The 19,641-nt window shown below is 38.5% G+C and overlaps 1 protein-coding gene across 21 annotated transcripts in view; it reads left to right on the forward strand.

The window, feature by feature from the left end:
- Positions 1–19,641, forward strand: part of TRDN (triadin) — a 254,540-nt gene that overhangs the window by 148,542 nt on the left and 86,357 nt on the right. For 18 of the 21 annotated variants that reach the window (XM_068416426.1, XM_068416449.1, XM_068416442.1 and 15 more), the window contains 4 exons: positions 10,947–10,979; positions 11,079–11,111; positions 12,385–12,411; positions 19,036–19,083. In XM_068416426.1, the coding sequence (XP_068272527.1) occupies positions 10,947–10,979; positions 11,079–11,111; positions 12,385–12,411; positions 19,036–19,083 (141 nt within the window). The remainder of the gene's footprint in view (positions 1–10,946; positions 10,980–11,078; positions 11,112–12,384; positions 12,412–19,035; positions 19,084–19,641) is intronic. The other 3 variants (XM_068416432.1, XM_068416465.1, XM_068416473.1) reach the window with 3 other exon arrangements.

Below are 19,641 nucleotides of genomic sequence, written 5' to 3' on the forward strand. Positions count from 1 at the left end.
TCTTGTAGCTGGCATATTCTGTTCAGTTTTCTAGTCCCTGATGTTAACTCTCTCAGAGTTTTTCATAACGTAAGCACAGCCATTCTCAGGGTTTATTTTCTGGGTTTACTGTTTAACTCTTCAGGGATAATTGATAGAGATGGCTTATTGAATGCATGAGGATAGGTTTTGCAGTTTATTTCCGGACAAAATAAATCTTCACTCAGGTAGCAGGTGAATATGCAGTGGTAAACAAAATAATGAAACCCTACATATATTAATCCTGCTGCTCAGGGTCCTTGGGTTTAGGTTCAGGATCTTTCTATAGTCCTTTTGAATCACAGAGGATTTTCTTTCACTCGAGGTTAGCATAGTTCTTCCACTCTCCCATCTTAACTCTTTGGATAGTTAAAAGTTGTGTCTTCTCTGACTTGTTCATTTTATTTCTGGCTTTAAAGGAAGAGATGCAGGCTTAGCTGCCTTTGCACAGTAGGTGGAAATCATCTGATCTCAGTCCCCAGCAACACGTAGAACGATAGGAAAAACTGGGTCTTGGTCCTCACCTGTTTCTCCCAGAGAGCTTCCACTAGGCTTAGTGAAGCCTCACAGCTGACTCTGCCCCTGGTCTGCCAGGAATGCACTATACCCTCAGCAGCTACAACCTTGCTGCCATTGCGTAGTCCATCACTCAGTCGCTTCTTAATATCTGCAGGAATCTATTATGTGAACAGAGATGAATTCCACCAATCATTCCCACTCACTAATATTTTCATCCCAGCTCAAGCCTGAGAAACTGTTGCAGACTAGGCGGTCTTAAATTGTCTGCAGGATTATGTAAGATGGATCATTATCTAGCTCTGAATGGGAAAGGAAAAATGTATTCTTCACTTATGTCACAATACACACCCTCAAAGAAGAACTTTCCAATGTTAGAAGATTTTACTTTACAACCTTGAATTCTTTACATACAGGATTTATTTAAATGAAGCATGAAATGGCATATTTTACACTAAGCTTTCTAATCTAAAATCCAGTTTTTAAAATCTTTTTGAGTAAATGGCCCAGAATTCAGGATATTTTTGCTACTTTTGCTAGGGTGTTGAAATGCCCAGTCTCACAGCCTGGCATACTACTGTTGCATTTATATGTTCCTTACAGTACCCTCTGTTTCAGGATCACATAGAGATAAAATAATTTCCTATACTTCCTTGCACATCATAGTGAACTCTGAAGACACTTGTCCTAAAAATTCAGCTTTGTTTCCTTTGTTATTAACAGATATTATTAAATGTCACAGTCCAGTCTATGCAAAGCAGCAAAGTACTGTTGTATGACTAACACAAAAATGGCATTACTTTAAGAGCAAGGCAGGGGGAGCAAGTTAACTACAAAAAAGAAATTATTTGATCCATGAAAGTAACAATAATGAGAATAAAAGAGGGTCAAAAATAAATGCTATTTAAATATAAATCAGAGCCAAAAGGATTATTTAAGTGTCCACCTTTTATGGAAAAGTGTTTTGTTCTGAGGCTGGCCATCTTTCATAGCCCTGAAGTTGTTTCATGATTTAAGTGCACTTTTGGCAAGAATTGGGCCCAATTTCAGCAAAGCACTTAACATATCTTTAACTCTGTCTTGAGTCAGCAAAGCATTTAAGTTCATGCTTAAGCTTGGTTGAATGCAGACTAATCACATGCACTATGTATATACCTTCCCAGGCATTAGTCTTTTGGAAGCGGTACCACCTTTGCTTTGCTAGAAAGGGAATAAATGGGCCTCATCTTGATCATTGAGACCATTATGAAAATGGCACTTGATTTTCAGGGGAGCAGTGGTGTGGACTAGAGTTTTCTATACCATGTATAATTATATTGCATCTACAATTTATTATGTTCTTGGATATGGCAGTGCTATGTTTTAGAGAGAAAGCAAATGGAAACACAATATGTTTCACTGTGATGTTTCTTAAATACAATGTTTCTTAAATACGAATTTTACTCACATCATTGTACAGGTCTACATCAAAAACAGACTTGAAAGTTTCTGTATTAAGAAGTTGCAGTCCAGTATCATAAGTACAAAATAAGTAATTACCAATGCACAATACCATTTCAGTCTTCAGAGTGCCACAGATAATTTGACGAGTTTTTCCTCTTCTATAACAGCTGGTTGGAGTGTCCAAGTTTGGAGCTTCACATATTTCAGAAGTAGTGGTTGCTGGGTTTATTTTATGCATACAGTCAGCTCCTCACAGCATTTTATTGACTGTCTGAGCTGCACACTTCTCCTAGTGCCTTCTGTCAATGTCCTACTTCATGATGCTGCCTCTGCAAATAACCTCTGAAGAAGTTGCTTGTCCTGGTTAAGGCAGCCAAAGAAGCCTTTTGAAATATTTAACCACATGTGCATCCTTTGACTTGTGCTCTGAGAGAAAATATACCAAAGCTTTTGCTCGCTGTCTTGTTCTACCCTACCTCTTTGGGCTAACTGACATCAGGACCCAGCTCTAAAGTCAGGGGCTACTGACTTAGAGCTCCTGTACTAAGGTCATTAACTTTGAATTAAATTTATTCCTTTAGGATCTCATTGCATTAATTTTTAGGGTCTATTGTTTTTGCTACTGAATTAGCTAATTTAATCTGCACATATTCTCAATGGATTACAAAACTTGAAGCAGAAGTCCTTCCCTTGTCAAAAGAAGGTAGAGTATGAACAAGTTAAAACATGAGCAAGTAGTAATTGCTGAGCGCCTTCCAAGTGATGACCACCCTCAGTGGATGTGCTCTTGTCAGAAATCTATTACAAAGTAATATGACTCATTTTACCTCACAATGAGAGACTATTAAGAAAATTTAATTACTTTCACCCTGCTGTGGTCTATGAGAATGAGTGTAACTGCTGCACCTGATCTCATGCTCAGTAATTTGCCATGTTGCTTGTTATCCTCCTTTGAGAAGTTCCATACAGGGTGATGTAGACATGCCTTTCTAGAAGTGCTCCTTGTTCAAACAGACATGGTTCAACACAGGATTTTTCTAAATCCAATAGAGTGTGCTTCTACTCATTGGGGATTGACTGGAAATACTCTACATCTGAGCAGCTTAACCATCTTAGTCCTCAAAATGCTGGAAATACTCCTCAGATCCCTAATTAAAAGGAAATACGGTTTAAGCTTTTTCACAGGTAAAGGTCTACTGGCAGACACTAGCTCTCTGCATTAAAGAATCACAGCATTTTTTTAAATTACTTTTTTTTGCGAGCTGAATCTTAGCCTGAATGGCCATGCCAGAAATCCTGAGACTAGAGAAATTAATTTGGTCTTAAAACAAACTAGCGCTAGTGATAGTCATTAAGAACTGATCTTTTCACAAGGGCTCTGTTCATAACATGTAAGGATTTCAGAGAATGGTGTTCATGGGTGGTACATCAGTTTTGAACACAGGCAGTTCCCTAGTCAGAATTGTAGGATTAACCTAGTTTTCTTTTTAAGGATTCTAAAACAAAAAGATTTTTATTTCAATGGGAAATTAGGCATCTGTGGCCTATGAATACATCCGCACTGCGTAGTGGTTCTGCTCCTTCTGACGGGAAACCATAAGATCCACACCTTTTCCTTCTCATATGGCAAAAGTGATGAAAGTGTGTTATTTTCCTAGGAGTGATCAAATATACTCTACATTTATATAAGTATGCTTCAAGATTGTTGACTTGAGCAGCTGATTTACCTGTGATTTGAGTCCTTGGGGAATGTTTTTCCTCTAACTGAGTGCATCTTAGCCAGATTGGCATTTTTCCATTTCCTCTTTATGATGGTTCCTCTTCTCTTGATTATCAGAGCTTTTGCAGAAACTAACAGAGCTTTTCAGACTCTGGAGAGGAAAAGGTACTTGTCTGTTTTCTGAGAGCAGCTTTGTCTTTAGGCTTCAGTATAGTTATGATGGAACCTTGTGGAAAGAAGCTGTTTGCTTTCCCTCTGTGTTAATGCAACTTGGTGTTCTAAAAAAAAAAGATAGACTTTATGCCTAGTCAAGTATGGAACGATAGAAGAATCTGAAATCTAAGAATGTCCCCAGCTTCTAAGTCTCACATCCTAGGGACAATGCTCAATGCATTTTTATAACTTCTTTTCTTTTTTCTTTTTTTTTTTTTATCTAGCTTTCTGATAAGTAAGAAAAGGTGTACTAGACTAGAAGGAAAGTTTCTAGCAATCTGTATTCAAGTATTCAAGTATGTCCACATGACACGGAAGACCATGTATTGTTACAATTATTCTGACGTCAAGATGGGTTTTTTTGGTTGTGTACACCTTCTGAGGAAGAGGCAGAGCCTGTTGACTCCTTTACAACATAAAAAGGGGTTTACCAAGGTATGACCAGTTCAGCCTCTTCCTCATAACAACTTTAATAGCAAAATTGATATATGGTGATGTAGGAGGATTTTGAAAACACAAGTGTCTAACTTGCCTTTGCTGAGAACTGACAACATTCACCCAAAATTAGGGACCTTGGCCGATTTGTTGGTGTCTATCCTAGTATTAACGTCCTCTCTGAGTTTCAGTCGTGCATCCAGAATGATGCATGAGCTGTATTAAATAAGAAATGAGTTGTAATAAAATGAGGCTGAGGCAACTAGTGAAAGCAAGTGTTTGGATATGAGGCAGGATCTCCGTCTCCCACCTCCCAAGTATTTATTTATTTTGTTAAGCAAAATCACCAAAATATGACCCTCCAGTGTCAAAAGCTTGAATAAAAGCATAATCCTCTGCAGAAAAGTCTTTAAATCCTTTTGGTGGCTTCTACTTTATTTGAGGATCCTGAGACATTTCTCAGTGGTAAAGACTTCCATCCTCAGTTTTGATGCCATTGCTTTCAGACCCAATAGGTACTTGCATTTCATCCAGGCCTCTTTTCTTTCTTTTCTTTGCAGTGTTTTTGCCAAATATTTCCCAACATAGTAGCAGATTTCTAATACAAAGCTACTGACACAGAAAACTGTCTCCTGCTTTCCTTCAGGAGAGAGATTTCTGTGTCAGTATCTTTGTATTAGAAAACTCTCTTCACAAAAATCCATCAGAAAAACTGTTTGTTACCCCCCTCAAAAGATGCTCGTTTATAAAGAAATAGGTATATGCGCGGCATGATCTCACAAAGTAAGGGGTTTCCTTGGTGTGTTCTTATTCCAGAAAGAAATATATTTCTTCAGTCAATTATCTTTATAAATCAAAGTGTATGGTGGCAGTGAGATTTTCTACATTGATCCAGTAAGTAGAATGGCAGTCAAATATAGCAGGTCAATCACTTCTTGGGAGCAGGAGAGCTGGAAAAATCTAGTTGGATGCAAAATTTTCTCATGTGGATTATCTCAGGTCTAATAATGTGACTGAGCTCATATTGCAAACTTTCCCTTCAACAAGAGGTACTAAAGGGACCTTTTCTGTATCTAGCTGCTTATGTTCACAATATTCTTAATGAAAGGATATCTTGGAGAGCTTTACCACCCTGTCGCATTTGGTTTTAATTAACTAGCATGATATGAAGGTCTGAAAAGGGAAATGACAGGCATATAGCCTATAAAACCAAGATTACAAGACTGTAAGACCAGGCTAATTTTCTACTCTCTAAGGATTTAAGTATTCAAGACACTGCATGGAATATCACAACAGTAGGCTTTAATGAATGTAAAACTAGATTCATTGAAATACTTGTGGCAAAAATTGAACAACTGTACAGAAAACACCGTTTTTATGCAGCTACTGCGTGGAAACAGAATGGTATTGATTATTTAACATGTGATGCACACCACAGAACAGTAAATCCACTTGAAATGCCATTTATTTAAACTTTTTCTCAATCTGTGTGATCCCATATACAATTTTTATTTTTCTGAACACTTCTTGAACATGAATGTTTTATCTGAATTAGGAGATAACACACGTGCACACACACACATATGTGCACACATAGCTATACACTTAGGATGGGATATCAATTGTTCTCTCCTGGTGGATCACAAAAAGTCACAGTTTGTGAATATCCATCCTGGTAGTAAAGATTAAAGTGCACCACAGCAAATGTGCCAACCTAGAAGCTTTTCAGCACTGCACTTTAGGGAAGAGTGTGGCTTAGGGAAGAGCTGCAGAGGCAGGTTCAGGTTCTCCTCTGTCTCCCATCTGCTTCAGGGGTGTCTAGGAGTATGTCACTAGTAAAGAAACAAAAAATACATTTATATAGTTTTATAGGCATGTCATACGTAACTTTGCCAATTTTCATAAAAAAAGCTATTTGTTCAAAGCATCAGAACTCATAAAGATGGTGAAATGTCAAACTAAATCAAATCGTGGTTCTATGCATGGTAGAAAAATAATATATTACCAGCAAAAGTTTCCTAAATAAAATTATGTTGTACAGTCTCATATACATACAAAAATGCTTAAAGATAAAAGAATTACAAATGTCATGGCAAATGCTTAATGTGTCTACAGTTGGCAATATCCTTTCATGTGTCATACTAACTACTCATTCGTAACAAAAAGAAAAAAAAAAAGACATTGAGATCAAGTAATGATAACCTGTAGCAAGAAGGAAAGATCTAGGTCTGAAATCTCCTGAAGCTTATGGCTCATGTAATGGAAGGTTTCAGTTCATTCCTTTAAAATATCAGACCAAGGATCACCTGAAATTTCATATCATGTCAGATTTCACCAGAAATGCTTTATGCTAAATTCTGTTATTAATATTTTTTTCATTTCCCCATGGGAAAGGATCTTATTTCATATGCTTCTGGAAGTAAAACTATTATAAAAGAAGCTCTATAGATCTTCCTTTATGTTTTGAGTTTTGTAAAACAAGAGATAAAGCTAAATAAATGGAAAATTTTATACTTTGCAAAAACACTTGCTGAGTGTTGTTAATGTCATACTGTTCCCTGATCTCATGAGAGCTGACAGATCTTAAAATGAGAAGGAAAAATAATTGCCTCAGAACCACTAAAATCATAATTACATTTCGTTCAGTTTCCAGGAAGCAGTCCTGAGCAATAGCAAAATAGAAAACCCCATGAAACCAATCAAAATTCTCATTTCACAGAATGACTCCTAAAATATCTATATGAAATTGGATACTCTAAAGAGTACTTGGGCTACACAAAACCAAAGCTGCAGCTGTTGTTATGATTAAGCTCATTGAGTCAGCTGAACTACCAAGTCCCAAACTTCTGTCCTCTCACTTTTTGCTATGTTTCTCCTCCTTGACCTGTACTATCATTGCCACCTAAGGCAGGATGTCACCAACAAAATACAACATTTATTCAGGCAATAAACTATTTAATGTCAACTCACTCTCTAGCTCCATCACTTTTCCATATTGCTGGGAAAATCATATTCCTGGCTCATTGCTTTGACCACATCAACCTGCTTTATGACCATTTCCACTGAATCTCATGTCTCATATGCAATGTGACTATAAAACACCTATGATATTTTAAATACATATATGTTATATAATAAGTACATAAAAATGTGCTTTCTATAACCGTATTAAAGCTGCGTTCCTGATTTCAATCAGTTAGTCTTGATGCTTTAAAATGTACATTTTGGCTGACAGATATTGCTTATGAAATTGTTGTGAAAGTCCGTCAATATTGTTGGTTAAAGCAGAAAAATAATTTTTTTTTAAGAACTCAGAGCAAACCTTTATTTTAGAAACTACATTTTGTATTAAAATATATATAAGTTGGCTCTTCAGATAGATTTAAAAACTCAGACAAAAATTAATATTTCATTTCAGATAGAACTACATGCATTGCTTGATACAAACTTACTGGGAGTGGGAGTATGGAGCAATGACATATTTTGTTTAAAACTTAGCAGATGTGGGAGGTTTTTTTCATATTTCAGATCAGCCTGCTCCTTCTAATATCAATTATTGTCATAGCTCTGCATGGATTATACCTCTTTTAGATATCTACTGTGCATTCAGTATTAATATCGATTATGAATTAATATTTAATGTATTACTCATTTTAAGGTTATTGATCAACAGTTTTTAATTTTCTGTTAACAGTTCTTGTTCCTTTTTGCTTATTCAATTCAAGGATAGCTCAAATTTAAAGATAAACTTGCTTTTAGTGAGGGTACGACATTCAGAATCACTTTGAACATGCAACTTTATATCTTGATTCTAGAGTGGAAACTGTTTAAACATTAATATACCTCAACTGTATATCACAGCATCAATATAAATGTATCATATAATAAGCATGGAGAAAATATAATCATCAGATACCGGTAAGCAATGAGCATGGGCAAATGTATGTATTTAATAGAAACTGCCTTTATCTTGTAATCAGTCAGCTCAGATACTCTTGAATTTAAGTAATGTGCCTGTGTGGATCCAAACCTGCACACCAGAACCTTTACATCTGCTGTTTAAAAGCATCTACAGACATCATCTGCAGACAGCAAAAGCTTATCTATTTTTTTGCTACTGTGAACGTCAGCCCTGGCTGATCACGCTCAGATTCAGTCTCTCCCTCCTTCCTCTGGTAGGCCACCTACTCCTTCTCTGAGGGGGTTTTGAAGCACATCCTGGCAAGATGGAAAGAGGAAAACTACCATTAAAAATTTGTAAAACTCGTTCATAGTTTGCCAGAGAGTTACAGGGTTTAGGTGGATGAAGATTTTCAGGTTCCAAATCCAAATCCTGTTTTGACAATTGGCGCCTGTGAACCATGGCTTCCCCCACATTGTATATTCATGTAAAAGAGGCCAGGACCCCCTCCTCTTCTCCCATGGCTGTAGAGCGGCAGCAGCTGGATCAGATGCTGTGCTTATTCCCCAGTATCTGGGAAGAAAGATAAGGACTGTATCACAGATGTCCTGAAGCACATACAGCTGGTTCACAGGCCTCCATTTACAGAATCACAGAGTCACAGAATCACAGAATCACAGAATGTTAGGGATTGGAAGGGACTTCGAAAGATCATCTAGTCCAATCCCCCTGCCGGAGCAGGATTGCCTAGACCATATCACACAGGAACGCGCCCAGGCCGGTTTTGAATGTCTCCAGAGAAGGAGACTCCACAACCTCTCTGGGCAGCCTGTTCCAGTGTTTGGTCACCCTCACCGTAAAGAAGTTTTTCCTCATATTTATGTGGAACCTCCTGTGTTCCAGCTTGCACCCATTGCCCCTTGTCCTGTCAAGGGATGTCACTGAGAAGAGCCTGGCTCCATCCTCATGACACTTGCCCTTTACATATTTATAAACATTAATGAGGTCACCCCTCAGTCTCCTCTTCTCTAAGCTAAAGAGACACAGCTCCCTCAGCCTCTCCTCATAAGGGAGATGTTCCACTCTCTTAATCATCTTCGTGGCTCTGCACTGGACTCTCTCTAGCAGTTCTCTGTCCTTCTTGAACTGAGGGGCCCAGAACTGGACACAGTATTCCAGATGCGACCTCACCAGGGCAGAGTAGAGGGGGAGGAGAACCTCTCTTGACCTGCTAACCACACCTCTTCTAATACACCCCAGGATGCCATTGGCCTTCTTGGCCACAAGGGCACACTGCTGGCTCATGGTCGTCTTGCTGTCCACTAGGACCCCCAGGTCCCTTTCCCCTACGCTGGTCTCCAACAGGTCTGCCCCCAACTTGTACTCATACCTGGGGTTGTTCTTGCCCAGATGCAGGACTCTACACTTGCCCTTGTTATATTTCATTAAATTTCTCCCTGCCCAACTCTCCAGCCTGTCCAGGTCTCTCTGAATGGCTGCGCAGCCTCCCGGCACGTCAGCCACTCCTCCCAGTTTGGTGTCATCAGCGAACTTGCTGACAGTGCACTCTATTCCCTCATCCAAGTCATTAATGAATATACTGAATAGTACTGGTTCCAGTACCGACCCTTGAGGGACTCCGCTAGACACAGGCCTCCAACTGGACTCTGTCCCATTGACCACCACTCTCTGGCTTCTTTCCTTCAGCCAGTTCACAATCCACCTCACTACCCGATCATCCAGACCACACTTCCTCAGTTTAGCTGCGAGGATACTGTGGGAGACCGTGTCAAACGCTTTACTGAAATCGAGATAGACCACATCCACAGCTTTACCATCATCTATCCACCGGGTAACATCCTCATAAAAGGCTATCAAGTTGGTTGAGCATGACTTCCCGTTGGTGAAGCCATGCTGAGTGCCCCTAATGATCCCCCTATCCTTGCTGTGCCTAGAGACAGCACCAAGAACAAGTTGTTCCATCACCTTTCCGGGGATGGAGGTGAGGCTGACCGGTCTATAGTTACCCGGGTCCTCCTTCTTGCCCTTTTTGAAGACCGGAGTGACATTTGCTTTCCTCCAGTCCTCAGGTACCTCTCCCGTTGCCCACGACTTAGCAAAGATGATGGAGAGTGGCCTAGCAATGACTTCCGCCAGCTCCCTCAGCACCCGTGGGTGCATCCCATCAGTGCCCATGGATTTATGGATGTCCAGATTGCTTAATTGGTCCCTGACCCAGCCCTCATCTACCAAGACAGATTCCTCCTCTATCCTGACTTCTTCTGGGGCCTCAGTGGTCCGGGGCTCCTCAGAACAGACTCCAGCAGTATAGACAGAGGCAAAGAAGGCATTCAGTAACTCCGCCTTCTTTTTAGACCACCCTGAAGTAAAACTGCAGGTATTTTAACTTGCATTGTTGCTAGAGTTTTCTTTTAGTACTTTATTATAAGAATTAAATCCTTTGGTGTCCATTATTAACAGCTAATCTGACCCTGATTGCGCATTGTGAAAAACCACTGAAGGGACTGATAAAGGCTTTATTCTGACATGCAGGAAAGCAGGGAAGGGCTCACATGAACTGAGAGTCCAAAGCAATGTGCCTCATCCAACTGCCACTAGTAGCATGAAAATGATTTTCCAGGACAACTAAACAAAATATTACTAGAAGAGAAGAGTGTACTTCATTTTTTTCTTTTTCAGAACCACACAAGAAAGAAAAAATGATGGAAACTGGTGAATATTCTCCCTTTTTTGTCTTACTTTACAATTGTCCTAATGTTTTAAATTAATTCATGTCAGAAGTCAATATTTGATTTTTGTTTGTTTTTACAGCCAAAACAGCAAAGAAAGAAGTAAAAATACATGGTAAGACCTGTGAAAGACAGTAAGTTTTAGAGTCTCATTTATCCAATTTTAAATTGAGACACGATTAGGCAAAGGGACAAAAAAAGTGAAGCCAGAGATTAAGATTCGCTAGTTTAATCAAAGTTACTTGAGCAAATGAATGTCTGTGGAGCAGACATACAGCCATTTGATCTTCTGGAACCGAGATCTGATCAAATGTTGCTGAGAACAACGAGGGTGAGAATTTTTTATTTCAGCTTTTAAAAGGTTTATCTTCTCAAGGAGGAAGGGGACCTGCTTGGAGGCTACAGTAAATGGATGGAGAACAAAACACAAAATAGGAGCTTCAGAGCGTGGATGGGAGGGAAAATGTAGGTTGTTTTATTTTGTTTTCATTCCAAGCACCATGCCCATGTATTTTATTGTTGTAGCTAGATGCTCTTCTTATTTCTGACAGGAATATACTTCTCCAGTTTATCCAAATTTGGGAGAGCATAAAGATTTTCAGCTCCTTTTACAGCCAAGCTTGATGACTCATTTATCAGATGACTCTATTTTCTCAGATATAAAGTCTGAGCAAAAAATACCTACAGTAGACAGATAATTTATAGAAAAATAAATTTGTCCTTATACATTGCATAAAAACCTGGCACGGTGCTTCAGAACGAAGGTGTGAATAATGAAGAAAGATAAATGTAGTATAGAATCATATAATCATATAGTAGTTCAATTAATTTGGATTTAGTTAATGCAATTTTGAAGAATGATAAGCAAATTAATCAGAAAAAAATATATGTTCAAGGAAGAATTTTGAAAGTGGATCTTCCCCTATATCAATATTAGAAGAGTTTTGTGCTTTGAATTTTCAATAAACGCAAAAAAAATAAAAATCCTTAGCTTCCTCAAATTACTGAAATTGTTAAAAGGAGATTTCTATCTCATACCCTCCACCTATGTTTGATATGTGCCTATTCTGAAACCTGTTTTTACTCCTTCTCTCATCCCCATCACTTGAAAATAGTGGAGCTATTAAAGCACCATATATAACTTACCTATTGACCTTGTTTTCCATTGCTTTTAATCTGCAAGTTAATTGGTCATCTACCATAAGACTATTCAAACAAGCAACGTATGTGTTTGTCAATGTTTCTCTGCATAACAAAAAAAAAAAATGAACTCCTGCTCTGCATAGATAGGAAGCATATTGACCAAGGGAAGAGGTGCTAGGATCAATCTTAATTTCTTTATGCATTTGCGAAATTTGTTTCCTGGAATGTTTTCTTTTATTTCACAGCACCTGTGGAAACTCTGAAGTCAAAAGGTGGGTAACTTTGTTTTTAAAACTGAAATGGAAGAATGCTGTTGTTAACTCTACTGTTAATGAAAAAGCTTCTTGTGACAAAACTGCTAACAGGTGTGACTTATGTAAAACAAAGTGGACCTTTTAAATTGTAATCACTCCATCCTCGCAGCACCTCAAAGCACCTCTAGAAACCAGGTGTCTTTTCCCCGAGTTGTCCATAAACTAACAAACTATAATTCTCCAACTATATCAAATTCAGTTTCTAACCCTAACTCAAACCATAAGGTTTTTGTGAAAGGCAGAAGAAGTAACCTATCTTCTATAGGGACATGACACAAAGAGTAGTATTTCTCTTTTTGCCAGTCCAGCTGCAGCACAAATCCAATGACTGAGTAGTTGTTTTCTTTACCAAGCTCAGGATGTTTTACAGGGAGGTTCAGCGAAACAGTTTTTGCTTTCCTTTTATACAAGAACTGCCAAGGGGAGGAGGTGGGAGGTGTGGGAGCATCAGTGCTTGCTCCAAACGTTGCTCCTTTCTTGAAGGCACAGGGAACTGGGACTGGTGAGAAACCTCAAGAGCTTAAGTTAGAGCTGAGCAAATATTTCATTGTTCGTGCCAGTGTCTGACTTTTTACATATATACAATGCAAGATCCTAGCTCCAAATTGCCTTCAAGAACATTACAGATGTCACAAACTGCACTTCACTCTCAGTCCACATTTATTCATGCCAATGACCACCTTGCTTTATAAATGTTCCCTTTCAAACAAATGGGACTGCACATATCAGCTGCTCAGACTTGCGGATTGTGGTCTCTGAGCTGTCCACCACAAGTCAAAGGCAGGGAAATTAGAATTTCCAGTTTTTAATACCCTGCTATCATTCAAGTGTCTTCTTTTACTTTAGATTTCATCTCTGAAGCCTCATGTACATTAACTAGTAAATACTGACACAAGGAGTCAGGCTGAATTGCAAGGCAGTTGACTACTCTTCTGGAGCACGAGGAAGGGTTGCAGAATCGCAGCTGTGGAGATTAATGTAAGGAAGTCAAAGCTGATACACTATTCCCTTTATTCGATGTTTTTAAGTTCCCTGCTTCATGGGCTAAAGTCATAATGCTGTCATTGCTCTGCAGCTAATTGTGTTGAGCAAAACAGAAGCCAAAGTAATTTAGGCATTTGCTCTCTTTATACTCCCACAAGACAAGACACAGAAACTAAAGGGGAAAATAAAGTATGATGAGTTAAGCTTTTGAATTTTTAGCAAATTCTAGACAGCCAAAGATGAAAATAAAGTTAGTCTTGCTGCTATGGGTGATTGAATGAAGCTTTCCCGTATTGCTGGAAGCCTCTAAGCAAATCTTTCTGAAACATTATTATTAGTTCTTCTGTAACATTGTACTATGTATATGAAGTCAACATTTCAACATCTGTGAACCCATTTCTGCCAAACCTGTGTCCATCAGGGTCTGAAAAGAAGTGAAGCAGTTATTTCTTGCAGAATTAAGTCCCTTTCTGCAAACTTGAAGTTTTCTTTGGCCACTACTGGGAAACGTTGTCATATACCTTTTGAAATTGTTATTCCCACTAATTATATTTACCCTTTTATTAAAAGTTATTTTGTTTAGGTCACTTGTAAAGTTTACAAACAGAATTAGCAGAGTTTTTTCAAAAACAGAGCTTTTACCTCTATGCTTTATTGCTGTGAGTAGCCTCAAATCTTTCTAGTGAATACCGTATTTCATAGTTATTTAGATAAGAAGCAAACATTTGCATATGTAATAGGTCTTCATCGTGTCTCCAGCATTTTGCAGGATGGAAGTGAACCCTTCCTTATGAGTTATTGAATTAAGGGGCACTTGAAAAAATTCTATAGGAAGTTCACAGTTCATTAAGGATGAATAGAAATTGTAGGTTTCTATTATATAAAACAAGAATCATTGTTATTTCTGTTGTCAAAAGAGCAGTCTCACAACTGAAAACACTGGTCTCAGACATCTTAGTTTTGCCATAGGATCAGCCTAATGTTGAGCCTGAAATTATTCTCCAGTATTTAAGTAAACAATTTTGTTTTAATCAGTCACCAATCCCCATTAAACAGAAATAGCTGATGTTAGTTCTGGAGTAATTGTTAATTTCTGAAAAGTTACTTTTTAACAAATGGTCTAAATTTAACTTTATCTTGCTAATTTTGAAACACAAACATAGCCTGTATACCAGGGGAAAAAAATGATATTTATATTAAAATGTTACAGTTGTTCCTTTTGCCTCTTAGTAAGAATCACAAATGAATGCTGTTATTTTCTTCTAAATATTATTTTTTATGATAACAGACAAATTCTAGTAGTCTTTCATAGCTATACTTTTTACTAAGTCTGAACAAAACCATTGCTTTTCAGTCTGTATTTCTCTGTTCTTTATTGCTGCTCTTTATTTACCTATTTCCATTTTTCTTCTGTTAATCCATTTAGACTTAGCAGCTCTCTAGGTGCAATGTGGTTTCCAATACTGAGTAGCTGCTGGCAAATTTTAAAATTTTTAAGCATATTCATTGAAAGCAAACAGTCCTGTTCTGAAATCAAGTGAGATTTTTGATGAAATTATCTTCTTAATTAATCTGCTGGGATAGAAGGAGGTCTGGGCCATTCCCACTAGCTTGTATTTCTGATGAACTATCAAGCTCATATGAAGTTTTGTTGCATTCTCTCACAAAAGGTTCTGTAATGTCACTATGGCAGGGACTTTTTCATTTCTCCATATAACAAAACAGCTCCTAAATCATACTAGACACTTCTTAGGTGCATGGTTTCTTGATATTAGTGATGTCACGATGAGGAGCTCCTGCCTCTGACCTCAGGGTTCAGCGAATGAAGTGTTTGTTGTCTCCAGTCAATGATTTCTTTTAGCTTTCCTTCACACCGAGCGAACAACTCAAAATAGCTTTAAAATCAGTGACATTTTGGAATGTATATTTCTGATGTGGATGCTAGTTATGCAACCTGACTATTTTGGGATAAAAATATTCTGACAAATTTGATTGTAGCCCACAACTGTTGAGGCTGCAGAAATATTTGACTGATGAATCGCTCTCCTGGCTACTTTCAGCACAAAGCAATGTCTGCTAAGCTCTCTCTCATTTGATTTCAAACAGCTTATGATGGAATCAGAGAAACAATTATCATAGGAATCACTAATTTGATCTACATTATGCTTAAAACTTATGATCTAAGTTGTCAAGAATTTTGCTGAAAAATGACAAAATATAAATGGGAGTCCAGACTCCATTCACATCATCTTTTTTTTAACTATAATATACTGAAAATATGGATCCCTGACAAACTTCTACTTTTACCTTTATGTGCATTCATTTTATTTTGTATTATTTCAAGCAGGGTTTTTTGGTGGTTTTGGTTTGGTTTTCTGGGGGGTTTTCCTTTTTTTTTTTTTAATGCTTGATGTTCTTCTGCTGAGGAGAAAATTATAATACATTACGTGGCTAAAGGATGAGCTTTTCAAATTGGGAACACCTGCAATGGGACCATATTTTACAAAGAGATTGTCTTTCAGGCTGCCACTCAGAAGTGTCAAGAACTTTGAAAATGCTCAGTGGAAGGGATGAAATCTTGAGCTACTTGGAAAACTTGTCCCTGTTCTACCAGAAACAAAAGAAAAACTTCTTGAGAGTCTTATTCCAAACACTGACACTATATGTTCAGGCTTTCTATTTATACAGACTGTTAAAGTGACACCTATTATCTTGATGATAAAAGACCTCTCAGCATTACCAAAGTAGCTCACACCTCCCTTCTCAAGGAGCAAAGAGAATAATGCAATGTCCTGTTTGTCCTTCCAGATACTACTCTGCCATGTCCAGATAACGCTACTTGGCAGTTCCCAAAAGTTACTAAAGCTCTGATCTATCTCAGCAAGTTCTTCTTTACAAACACTCACTCACATAATCGATTACTGAACACACTGATAGCCAGAATACTATTAGTAGTACTTGTTATTTTTAAATAGCAGCCTCAATGCTTATCAAGAATGGCTGGTTCATCATAACTGCACTCATGGTCTACCACTGCTACATGAATTGATGACTCTAAATACCTGATCTTCTCAGAGAGCTGTATTGCTCTTCTAGCCAGAAGTATCCAGAAAATACTTTTATTTTTTATTCTATCAATATTCTGTTTTTCAGAAATTGAACAAACCAAAACTGCTTTAGTTTTAGCTAAAAAGGATAAACATGTTCTGGTAAAAAAACAACAGTTCTCAATAATTCATTTTAGTCTTTTCATAGCTGCTGTTGCAGTTTTAGACTCTAAAAATACATTTTGGAATGCATATGGGACTGGTTTCCGGTGCCCCTTTTCATATCCTTTTTTCCATATTAAAATAAGCTTATTCTTCCAGATATTGACCACTTCAGCAAGATTTTTAGAAGCACTGTAATATTAGTTTGCTCAGTGGCAGGGCTCAAATGCCCAGGTTCATCTAGGTATGTAGGTGTCTAGCTTATTGCTGATTTAAGTAGCCCTGTTGATCTGGACCTAAATAATATGGATGTTAATAGCAGAGATCTAAAATAAATATTAAGGGACTTTACTCCTCTTTGGCTTTCTCTGTGTCCAGTAATACCAATACAAAGTTAGGTACTTGGATATAAACGGCGTGCTCACATTATTTTTCTGTGGATCCAGTCAGTCGTCCTTTCAGTCTAGACTTGATTTTCAGGTGAACTGAAGATTATTTTCAATACAATAAGGTCCTGAACCAACTGAGGTGCAGAGGTGCACTATTTCACTGTTTTCATGGAGCTTGTTCACAAACACCTGCTTACCCCACTGCATCCTGGGATAAACAAGAGCAAGTGGCAAGGGAGTGATTGATGTGTGTGAGTTGGTCCACCCTACTCAACGTGAAGCAGTTCACTTGTCCATACCTGACATTTTACTGAATCTCAGGAAAGGTTTCCTGGTGGGAACAGAAGATCCTTCTTTTGGCCTCCAGCCCACTTGCAGACATTGCAGACAGGCCATAGCTTACTCACTGAGCTGGCCTGCTTGGGCCATTGTGCCCAGCAGCTTCAGAAGGCTTCCCTGCTGCCTGGGCTGCAAGTCCAACCCCAGCGGGACCACCAGGACATTCTTCCAAGAGCAGCAAGCACACCTGGAGGCACTCTGTAGGTCCTTTGAATTCCCTGAATTTCTCAGTATAAATAATCATAACAGAACATGACCCTCAGGATTTGCCTTGTCTCTAAAAGCCAAGCTCTTAATTTACAGCTGTGATTTGCTGTAATAAAACATTGTGTTGAAAATATTTCTAAGCTTGACAGGTTGAAATAACAAGCTGGGGGGATGTCATGTGCTGATAACACTGCAGCTGCAAAGACATTTCTATACTTACCAGTCACTTGATGTGAATTAATTTTCACCATCCACTTTACATCCTGCCATTTATGCTGATTGTTTATTCTTTGCACTACTTTTAAAAGGCAATGACAGTGAAGCTTATTTTCTTAATGCCATATTTTTTATCTCAAACACTGTAAGAGGATACTTTTTAAAATTAGAGTAATGCTTCTCATTCAGCATAGTAGTTATTAATCATGGCTACAAAAGCTGGGTTTTCCAAAAGTGAAGTATTGCTAGTGCCGTTTACAGCTAAACAAATAAGTTTACACATTTGCAAGACTTAACCCTGAATAATTCAATTCGATGAGAAAATACATATGCTGTCCTAAATATATTCCGTAATCTGCAGGAAATTTTGTGAAGTGCCAAACCTGCCATGTAAATTGTCAGAAACTATAAAAGATACCCATATTTATGTGTTTCATAAGAGAGCAAAGCCTGAAGGGATTCCTTCCTGCACCTCCTCCTCTTAGATCATTTAATCCTTAGTGTGGAGCCATGCACAAATAATCTCTGTCCCTCGTGTCTCAGTCTGTGCAAATCAATTGAGGAACTGTGCAAGCTAAAGCTTGCAAATACTCAGTTGGATATGTCCAGACATCCTGACCTGCGCTCTTACAGCTGCCTCTCCTGGCATCAGTAAAGGTCTAGCAGCCCTGCTCCACAAGTGGTTTGGTTCACTCTTCTCTCTCGCTCACAGAAATCGCAGTATTCACAAGGACCAAGTTAGGTGTCTGTAATGCATAGTCTGACTGTGGCTCACTATCCTCAGTGAGAGTAACTACATGCTTAAAATTAAGAATGTGTGGAAGTACTTGCTGTGTCAGGGATGCAGAGTGGAGGTTTCTACTGGTGCAAACAGAAAACCACACTCACGTGGGGAACCCTCACATGGCTGAGCAAGGTAGAGACCTGCTCATTTTGCTCTCTCCTCCGTTATGTGATGTGCACTGCAGTTTAGCTTCTGTTCTGCCTGAGATCAAGAAGAAAATGCTGCTATTTTCTGAAAGAAAAATGTTCCCTGTTTGCTTTTCCTCTTTTCTTTTTAAGATAGGTAAAAAATACTTATTATGTAGTCATGTATCAGGGGAAAGAAGGCTTCTCATGGTTCCAAATCTTTGAAATCATTTGCCTCAAAGTAATCTGTAAGCATTTAAGAAAAGCTTTGTCTGTTGCATCAACAACTCTGACTAGAAATTTACTTAAGCCTTATCTTTGTTTTGCAGCAGTACCTGAAAAGAAGGAAGAAAAAGCAAGGAAGGCAGCAGAGCAAGGTAAAAAGAAAACAAAGCAAGTTGGCATTATCTCTCTTAAAAGACAACAGCATAGAAACAAAACCCTCAGACAGCTGGATGACAGCAACCTTTAAATCCGTTGCTCTGCTAGCATTTGCCAGGGCTCTGCTGTGTTTATCAGAGCAACAGGGAATTTCCACCAGGAAACTGGCTTTGTCCCACTTCCACAAAACTGCAACCTCCACAAAAAGCTTCAGGCGAACAGGCTACCCGCTTCAGCTTAAAGGTCCTGTGCTGGGACTTTGTGTCACACAGATTTGTGAGAGGCTCCCTGCCTCTGTAGCCTGGACAGGGATCAGCCTTTACTATTCAGTCTTAGAGAGTGACTTGCAATGAGGTGAAGGGGCAGAGGTCCCCTAAAGTCAGCTGAGCTGCCTTTCTTATCCCAAATGAAACATTGGCCCCATGAAGAGCCATGAAGGTCCACTGCAGAGGAACTCAAAAGCTTTTGAGAACAGAACTTGCAGATGCTTTTAGCAAACAGCTTAGGATTGGTATGGATGAGGCATGAATGGGAATGCCTGGGAGTGGGAGCAC

Source organism: Nyctibius grandis, chromosome 1, assembly GCF_013368605.1.
Source record: "Nyctibius grandis isolate bNycGra1 chromosome 1, bNycGra1.pri, whole genome shotgun sequence".
NCBI lineage: Eukaryota > Metazoa > Chordata > Aves > Nyctibiiformes > Nyctibiidae > Nyctibius > Nyctibius grandis.